General features: G+C 31.6%; 1 protein-coding gene across 1 annotated transcript in view; it reads left to right on the top strand.

The window, feature by feature from the left end:
* The window catches only part of LOC107436152 (glutamate receptor ionotropic, kainate 2-like), a 38,059-nt gene that overhangs the window by 15,302 nt on the left and 12,242 nt on the right, over positions 1-10,515 (top strand). The window contains exons 6-10 of the mRNA XM_043040314.2: positions 284-445; positions 3,183-3,338; positions 5,921-6,025; positions 7,911-8,018; positions 9,123-9,338. Coding sequence (XP_042896248.1) covers positions 284-445; positions 3,183-3,338; positions 5,921-6,025; positions 7,911-8,018; positions 9,123-9,338 — 747 coding nt within the window. The remainder of the gene's footprint in view (positions 1-283; positions 446-3,182; positions 3,339-5,920; positions 6,026-7,910; positions 8,019-9,122; positions 9,339-10,515) is intronic.

Raw genomic sequence — 10,515 nt, 5'->3', positions numbered from 1 at the left:
ATATATACTTATATATATATATATATATACATATATTTTATATTGATTTTATAAATAAAATAAAAAAAATTCTTGATTTTGAAGTGCTTTTTGTCTTGAACCCGTTTTCACGCTGTCCATAGTGCAGTATTCTACTATTCTTTTTCTCACTTGCATTATCGTTTCCTGATTTTGTTCCAATCGGGATATTCGCAAGAACATAAAAAAGTAAAAAAAAATCATATTTATTATATTTTTTTTAGAGATACAGAGTTTTTTAGTCAATTCAAATTTGTCTTCGCAGGATCTACACACTATTGATTTGGATGACTTTCAATACAGTAAGACCAATATTACTGGCCTGAGGTTAGTCCAAGAAGAATCCAAAGAATTCCAATTGCTTCTGGAAGAGGTGAATGAAAGATTGGTCAGACGGAGGGAACAACCACCCCTGAGGACGCTCAAGGTCACATATCATGTTCTGTAAGATATTACACTTCATGCATTCATACTACGTGTTTGAATGAGATGCATATGACTTACTCTAATCTTCTATTCATCATCTTTTACTAAATGTAACATATAAACGAAATTGCATATTGTACTATCGTGCTAAACGTTTTATTTAATACTGAAGTATTATCATACCATTTACAGTGTAACTTTTTTGTTAACATATTTTAATACACATAAAACGGTAGTATTTGTTGAAGAAATTTGCAAGTGAAATTTTTGTGAATTTGCGAAAATTAGCTAAGGAATTTACTCGTTGTTCTTTTTTGTTTCTTCTTTCCTGAATCTTTGTTTTTTTTTTTATATTTGAAGGCACGTAAAATTTCACGGTAGATTGATTTGAGCCTTGTTTATTTTACTAAATAGTTAATTTTTTAGTGATTTTTTACAGGAAGCGTCTGTTTTCTATTACAAAACCTTAATATATTTTTCAAATGGAAAAAGGTGTTGAGCGCGTTATTAATATTTAGAGTTGGCAAAATAAAAATCTAACTGCCTGAATAATTTTCAATATAATGATTGGGTCTTCGTGAATTGCCTTGAAGTTAACAGGCACAAGGTGCTTAATGAGTCAAATTGATTAGCTCAATTGATTAGTGTTTGTCGTTAATGTGATATCACTCACGAAATCTGACTTTCGTTTCGTTTTCGTTTCGTTCGTTGCACCCCTATGCAAATTATGATTTTTCTGCAGTGAATAAACGAAATTCGTTTTAAAAATGTTATTTTTTTGAATAAAAAAAAAGCTAAAGCGAGAAAAAGAAAAAAATTAGAATGTTTCAGATAATGTAGATTAAAACTTTTAATTTGCGAAATCTACAAAATCTGTAGAACCTAATAACACACATTAAAACTGCTTGCGTCTTAGAGATCTAACCTTTTGCCTTTGAATATGCTGCTAAAATAAAGACTTTCTGTGACTACCTAGTTATTTTTAATAAAAGCATTCACAACACATTGTTTGTCTGGGAGTATTTTTTTCCTAGATATGCTCATTACTTAGTAATCAGGAGGGGAAGATTTCTTAAATTGACGGCTTTCATCAAACGAATCTTAGTTATCTTAAAGAAGAGAATGAGAAAAAATTTTCCCAAAACTTTCCCCTTAAAAATAAATTCTTTATTTCCAGTACAAAAAAAATAAAATATGAAATCAATAGGTATTTTTGTTTATCACTTTATAAACAATTATCCAAACTATTCAGACATTTATCGTAATACTGGATCAAGTGTTTAACCCATCTTGGTCGGTCCTTGCTAGTGAAGTCAGTTCTCGGCAGCTGTATTCAAAGTTCTGTCTGAAGACAACATTGATCAACCTAAACTTTTGCTTAATTTTGCTTCACTCAACTGTTTTGCTTCATTTAACTTTGTCAAAATGGCCTTAGAATGTTTGTTTGAGTTAATAATCGACGTCAACGGCATGATGACGTTCCAGATACTTAATCAATATAACATCGCATTTAACCCGGAATATGTTTATCATATCTTTAATGACAGAAGTCGTAAATTTAACGTAACTCTTTCTTGTTGTTAATCCTTAGGAATATTGGAGCTTCAAAAATGAAGCGCTTCAAGGTGTCATAGCTCAGTTGTAGCACAGATGCTTACACTCTATAGTGAGTTTCTTGGTTGTAGGAACAATTTGACGAATCCAATTTTGTCCTCAATAACGATGTGGTCACTTTATAAATAATTATAAGAACTCGTCAGACATTTATCGGAATACAAGATAGACTATTGAACCCTTCATGGTCAGTCCTTGACATTGGAGACAGATCTTGGCAGCTGTTTTCAAAGTACTGTCTGAAGTCAACATTGATCAACATAAGCTTTTGTTCAATTTTGCCTCACTCAGCATCCCATAGTGTTTTGCTTCATGTAACTTTGTCAAAGTGGCACCATAATGATCGACGGCAACAGTATGATGTCATTCCAGATACTTAATCAGTATAACACCGCATTTAACCCGGAATATGTTCATCGTATCTTTAACGGCAGAGCGTGTAACCTTAAACTTCCTTCTCGTTGGTGATCCTCTGGAAAATCGGAGATCCAGAAATAAAGAAATTGCAAGGTGCTTTATTTCTGGTATTTATCTCAGATGATACAATTACACTCTATAGTGAGTCTCTTGGATGTGGGAACGAATTGACGGAGCCAAGTTTCGTGCTCAGTATCGATGTGGTCAATTAATAGTTGTCTCTTAGAATGGTATCGTTGAAGAAACTTGAGATTGCGGATATCTACTTTTCGGATATTGTTAGCCAGCTTGTTCGGATATTGTTCGGATACCAGCAGGAGCACAATTTGAAACTTTACATCTCATCAGAAAAATGCATTGCACTGTGACATAGTTTCAAAACTAGCTTTGACGCGATGTTACGAAAAGTTACATGCGGATGATCTTGAATAATTTCTTCAACTTGTACCATGTTAATGCCTGTTATTGATCCATCCATCTAGAAAGAGCGATACTATTCTGTTACGTGTTGTCCACACGCCTTTCTTTAACTACATACATTTTATGCCCTAATAGAAAGCCTTTAAATCGCAAAAATTTCGTCTCTTAATGTTTAAAATCCGATTAAGAGAGTCTTAATTATTGACACTTTTGATTGCTTTAAATATCTTTTGCTTTTATTTCTTGATACTGTCTCAATTTATTCTAATTGTTATGCTTTTCATTAGACAGAATCAGTATTGATGTATGACAGTGTGAAAAGACTTGCTTATGCCCTTGAACAAATGGATAGTGCCAAAAACATTGCAGTTTTTCCACCCATTTCTTGTAACCTTATGAATAAAGGCATAGACGGAACAAGTTTATTCAATTTCATGAAAAATGTAAGCATCTTTTATTTATGAGTAAATTTTGATTCAAAGTATTAAGTAAGATTAATTATCAATAAAAAATTATAAACATTAGTTATATAGAAATAGTTCTTGCATCACTATTTTCATAATTGATCACAACGTGATTTTCATATGGCTTAAAAGAAAAAGAAATATCTATAACTTAAAACTTTATTTAACATTGGGAGTTCAGCAGCCGATCCATATTTTTTGCTGTTGCCAATGTTTAACACTTAACTCTTATACTTTTGAACTTAAGTCTGAAGATAAGGGAACTTCTGAATAAAGCTTAAGGTGATGCCCTCTTTCTTGATCAAGCTTTGGGACATTCTCATGGCCATTTTATGATGCAATTTTTTCTTCAAATAAAGTTTCATGAATCTATAGTTTTTGAATAAATTCAATATCTTTATGATGTTTATGTATGATGTGTGATTTTATTGAGAATGAACAGTTTTTGAATAAGAGTTTGAAATGACTTAACGTATTGATGAACATAAATTAAGAAATTAATAGATTTTGAATGAATTTTAAAAAAATGAACAAGCATAAATTGACATGTGTTTCAGATAGGAGCTGTTATTACTATGAACACGAATTTTAGATATAAATAGTTCGAGAATGATCGTCAGAAAAAACTATTTTAATTAAATTTATCTTTATTAAGAAATTTTAGGAAATGAACTAAAATAACTACGAGGATCTGTTTCGGAAATGAATAGTACTCGTATAAATAAGAGTTTCAGAAAAACAAAATAACAACCATGTGAGCTGTATTTTCAAAACTAATTGAATAAGTTAATAATAATAATAATAATAATGAAAGAAATAACAACATGAATATCATTTTTCAGAAATGAGCAGCTTTTCAGTTAATTTCAAAATTGAATAGTTTAGAATCTATTTCAAACTAAGGAGCTAAGCTTTCTATTGGCTGCTGCTCACCAATCCCGATGATTGCGTCACAATAATTGTTTTCTTTTTGGTATTAGGCAGTTTTTTCTACCAAAGTTGAAATTAACTTCATGAAATATATGTACTAAAAAAATTCTGCTTTGTTGCGCTTATGCCATCATCATTCCTCACATCAAAACATTTCCTTTATGCTTCTATTGAGATCCATTAGTGGACATATATAATTTTACTTAGTTATAATTTTTTAAAATATTTTAAATTAAAAGCACATTTTTACAAATTTTGTTAGTTTAGATTCGTAATTCAGAATTTTCACTTCACAAACATGTTGATGTATCAAATTTGTGCATGCACCACATTATGCATGAAGCTGATCGCAAAGATCTTAAATCATTTAACGATTCTTTTTAATATATAGTACATTAATGTAATATGCACTAAAAATAATATTTGAAAGACTTTCAATAAGTTTACACATCTGTGGAACTAGTATAAAGACAAGGTCAACCGTCATTTCTCAAATGAGAACACAGATGGCTAGATATAACAAGTTTTATAGGGAATTGAAATTGAATTATTGTCGTGGTAGTTACACTCTACACAAACTTAACTAAGTTTATAGCAAATTATAGCGTAATAAGGTAATTTCACAGAATTAAGTTGTAATATAGAAACAATTATGAGGTTTTTAACTCCAAGTTTTGAAAACAATCAAAATCAAAAATGGAATAACAGTAGGGAAAAGGAAAATGAAAAAATAAATATAACAGGTATAGAGATATATAATAATATTGGTATATATTAATAAAATGGTATACATATTAAATAAATATTACAGGTAGTTCTAAGTAAGGGATATAAAATATTTTATATCAAATCAATACCTTAATGACTTTTATTAGTTTTATGCGGTGACAGTCAAAAAGTATGGAAATTAATGTGGGATAACAAAAAGGCACCAATAACAAAAAGCTGTATTAAATCATTATGCTTTTATGTTGTATATTTTTCCATGTATCTAATATCCGTCGTTGAATATCTGACCCAATTTTGGGTTTACTATTATTGTTAATGTACAACTTCGTAGCTTTGAAGTTTTGAACCCAATCCAGAAGACAAGGGATCAAGTAGTGGGAGAAATTTGCCTTCGTGGAGGACTTTGATGGAACTAACACTCATTTGCGTTGCATGGCGAGGAAAACCACGAAAACATGCACGGGTAGACTGACGGCAAGTGGACTCTAACCCATGATCCGTCTAACACTGAGGATAGTTTACGCCAGCACTGTCATCGGTGTAAGTTGGGTGCAGAATTCGAATCGCAGCTATAGCTGGGATTCTATCATGGTTTACTTCGTTAGGAGGCTAGTGCCATATCTCCTGAACCACTGTGACTCTTTACGTTATATAACGAAATCATACATTTTTAATTTCGGATCACTTTCTAAATTTTACAGGATATTATATTCTATTTTTTTCAGAATAGGAGAAAAAAAATTATGCTTTGCCAAATTTATTTAACTTCAATTTTGTAAAAGAAATCGTGTTTTACAAGGCTTTTGCTCGTTTTTAAAGTTTTTACACTGGAAATTAAAATGAATTGCTATTAAATTTAAACAAAAATTTCACAAACATTTATTATTGCTTTGTCTTTATAGGGAAAGACAACTGGACTCTCCGGACTGATTGAATTTGATCCGGAAGGTTTCAGATCAGCGGTGAGTTTGGACGTGATGTACGTTACGCAACAAGGTCTGAAAAAGGTAAAATATTTTTCTTAAATCTTTAATTTAATTTGTTTAAAAATTAACTTTAAAACTTATGAAATAAATATTTAGGTATTGGAATTTTATTTATTTACTGAAAAAAAAAACGAAAGAAAAATTAAATTTACGCATAACAGTTACATTACTTACTGTAAATACAAGACGAAAAATTAAAAAAGCTCTTGGTTGGAAAATACAAATGGAAAGAAATTATTAAAACACTTTTGAATGCGAAATTTATGTATTTTAACTTTTAAAGAGCGGAATGAATTAAGATATATTAGAAAATATTACTCTAATCATTAATCCAAGATCATTATGTGGTTGAACGAAGAGTGTTTCGTTAATCATTTCAGTTAGAATTTCTAATATAAGAAACGTTTATACCCAAATATTGTAGAAAAAAAAGTGCCTAATAAGTGATACTAGTTAAATGAGTAACTTGGTGAATAAACATATTTAATAAATACAATTCACATTCATTTACAATTTATACATAAGGCGCTTTAGTTAAACTTGGCATCAAATATTTGCTACAGGTATAGCAGAAAACTGAAATAAAAAGAGCAACAAGGAGTACAATACCAAACATAAGACTAAAACTTGAAGTAAATACAAACTTAAAATTCATAAATAAGATTAAAATAATTTAAAAATTCAGAATACGCGCTTGACGTCACGTCGTTTTATGACTCTTATTGTAGTAATAGAAGATGGTGGACTCAAACTAAGACCATCTAAAACACTTGCGAAGGTTGTTGGAAAATGACAGTCAGAAAATAGGAGCTTGTGCTTTATTGCGAGCATTGATGGTGTTTCCAAATATATATAGGATATTGTTAGCCAGCTTGTTCGGNACAACCTTTGGATTTTAATACATTTGGTATTTTACATTGCGATTGTATTTTATACATGGTTTTTAGATTGTTATACACCCCTTTTAACTCTTACCTTTTAGTATCTATTGGTATTTTGTCCTCTGTTTTTTTGTACTTTAATTGAATTTACTCTGCTTTACTTGTTGTTCTTCATTTTAACTACCTGTTACTACTTCACCCTCACTATTTTGGTTCCACCAGCAGGATTCAAGCTGGCTTGATTGGCTGGATCCTTTCAATGCCCTATTGGCAAGTGTATACATCTGTGATTTTGTCTTAGTTTTAACTTTTCAATTTTAGCACTATATTCATTTATGTCATTTTATCCTTTCACCTTTTGGCGGTTTTATGAGCTGTATTTACGGCGGTTTTTGGTGAATTGTTAGATTTTTTGTCTTGTATTAAGGGTTCCACCAGCTCTGGCTCACAGCTCACTCAGTTTTTACTGGTTGTCTCAGGGTTCACAATTTTTGTATTATATATATATATAATTTTTGTATTCTATTTATATGAGGGTTAATAAGTTTTGTATTGTATATATACATATAATTTTTGTATTTTATTTATATAAGGGTCTGTTGACCTTTTAAATGATTCATTGTATTTGGCGTATGGGCCTATTGGCCTAGGCCGCTGTATATATATTAAATATATATATATATATATATATATATATCTTGGTACTATTCCATATTAGGATATTTTCCCAAGATTTTTCAAATTTTCAGAATTAATAGACAATTTCAGCTTTACTAGATTTTGCAGAATTGTTATGACACCTTATCTAGATTTTGCAGGTTGAAGGAATCATTAGGTCATCTTTACTAGATTTTGCAGATTTTTGGAATTATTAAGACACTTTTTCATACAAAGAAACCTTTCCTAGATTTTGCAAACTTGCAGATAGACACCTTTCTGTATTAGGACACCTTTTCTATATTTTTACAGAATTTTTTTAACAGTGCAGAATACTGTCATAATTAGTTCTTTATTTATTTTTGTAGATTGGTTATATTTTGCCAGACAAAGGAATAAATGTGACGTCGCCTGAATCTTCTGATTTTGAGTATACTGATTTGGAAAACTCGCATTTCAAAGTTGCAACAGTCATTGTGAGTATGAGAAACGAATATTGCATTACAAATTATGTAAATTTCAAAGTAGCTATAAAAAAAATATAATTTCTCAAACTGTAAAACCTATTATGAGCTATATCCTTATTTTCTTTACACTGGAAGCGAAAATGCATTCTGAAAAAGCTGATTACTTAAATTTTTTCAAGGATTTATAATAGTTTTTTTTTCAATTCCTGTAAAAAAAATTTAATAAATGTAAGAAATAAATTTTGGAATAATTTTTTTAAAAATTTCCTGTTATTTGCATTAATTTAGATCTAAGAGAAACAGCTATTTATCAGTAAAATTTCCTTAATTTTCAAATTCAATTATTTAAAAATTTTTGAATATGAGTGGAAAGAAAATTTCTAACTACTTTTTTTAGATTTTATATTTCAGTACAAATATAATTCCAATAATCCAACAGATTTTTTCAGCAACTATTAGACAATTTTTATAATTAAAAAGCGCCGGCCAGATGGACGAGCGGTCAGTGTGCCTGACTGTGAAGCCAATGGTTGCGGGTTCGAATCCCGCTCAGGGCATGGATGTTTCTCTCTGTGTGTGTTCTCGATTGTGTGATGTGTGAATGTGGCCCACCCTATAAACGGGTATGTGGCAGCGTGGCGTGGGTAATGTTGCTCGCCTCCATGACTTAGGTTCACAGGTGCCCACTGGGTAACGTTAAATGAGTAACACCTCCGGCATCTTCCTAGGCGAAGAACGAAAGTTCAGTGCCTGCCGTAAAATATATATTTGCTTGTAATGAAAGTGTCAAGAAAATATATAAATTGGTCACCGGTGTCCATCTGCGTCAAAGGGCTAAAAGTGATTTTTGGAACTTTCTCCAAGCACAGTAATACATTGCTGTACAGTAATACGTTGTCGTACAGTAATACGTTGCTGTACAGTAATACATTGCTGTACAGTAATGCATTGCTGAAGGTGGAGGTTACTTCAAAGCATATTAAATGAGTATGTAATTCCCATAATGTTTTCAAGATTTAAAAGATCAGTGTTGGTATTTAATAGTCACACCCCGTGATAATCCAATACCATGGATAGAATATTAATTGATAGTTGCAATTTATACTCACATAGGTCGATCCCTACACAATGTATGCAGAGTCATCTGAGAAGAAGGTTGGAAATGATCGATATGAAGGCTTTGCTATGGATTTGCTTGAAGCTCTCTCTGCGAAATTGCGCTTCACCTACGAAGTGCACGTGGTGCAAGAGAAAAACAAGTCCAATTACGGTTCCCAAGACGCAGTCACAAAAGAATGGAGTGGAATGATTGGAAGGGTAATGAGAGGTGTAAGTATCTAATGCATCTAAGGCATTTCATGAAATAAATAATTACAATCATGTCACAAAATGGATATATACTGAAGAGCCAAAAAAACTGTTATACCTGCCTAATATCGTGTAGGGTTCCCGCGAGCACGCAGAAGTGCCGCAACATGACGTGGCATGGATTCGATCAATGTGTGAAGTTATAATTGACACCATGAAGAATATAATTGACACCATGAATCCTGCAGGGCTGGGTGTAAGAGGGGGTGGGGATATCTTCTGAACACCACGTTGCAAGGCATCCCAAATATGTTCAATAATGTTCATGTCTGGGGATTTTGGTGGATTTCCGATACTCACGGTATACTCGTGAAATGGTCGTACGTGAAAATCCAAATTTCATTGCTATCTCGGAGATGCTATGTCCCATCTCCCGTGCGCCGACTATAACACCACGTTCAAACTCACTTAAATCTGTATAACCTGGCATTGTAGCAGCAGTAACCGATCTAAGAACTGTGCTGGACACTCGTTCTCTAATATACGCGTTGCCGATCGCAGCGCTGTACTTTGATTGGCTCCATACCCCTTTATTTGCATACTCATGCCTGTACCAGTCTTTTTGGCTCTTCAGTGCATTTTTTTTATCTAGCAAAATTCCAGCTACAACTTTGTGCAAACCGTATTAAAAAATTCTGCTTAAAAAATTCTGCTTAAAAAATGCTTTTGAGAACTTCATTTATCAAGAGAGAAATAATGTTAGATACAAAATGTTATGTAAAACACGATACTCTGATGTCTATATTTAGTAAATTTATAATTTTTATTCAGGAACAATGCCATCAACATCAGGATTGAAATCTTTTTACAAACAATTAATGTGGTTCATGTTATTAATATAGAACAAGAATAATTCAATCCTTTAAAAAAATCACCGTGGTAAAAATCGAGTAATGACACTGGCCTGGTTACTATCTTGATTAATCTGATTATCAATAATTACACATTGTGGTTACAAGCAAGTATGCCTCTCTTGTTAAAGAAAACGAAATAAAATATAAACTTATGTTAGTTGTATAAAGAAACTGCTTTAGTTTCAATTCTAATAAAAAAAGGAGTAAAAAGTTTAAGTTAACACATCAGTAATTTCAAATTAGTATATAGGTATGGAAAAAAAGCCTTATCGAAACCTTTGGAC

The sequence above is a fragment of the Parasteatoda tepidariorum genome, chromosome 5 (assembly GCF_043381705.1).
Source record: "Parasteatoda tepidariorum isolate YZ-2023 chromosome 5, CAS_Ptep_4.0, whole genome shotgun sequence".
Taxonomy (NCBI): Eukaryota; Metazoa; Arthropoda; class Arachnida; order Araneae; family Theridiidae; genus Parasteatoda; species Parasteatoda tepidariorum.
Note: the sequence above shows the minus strand (reverse complement) of the source record. Positions and strands in the feature narration are given on the sequence as shown.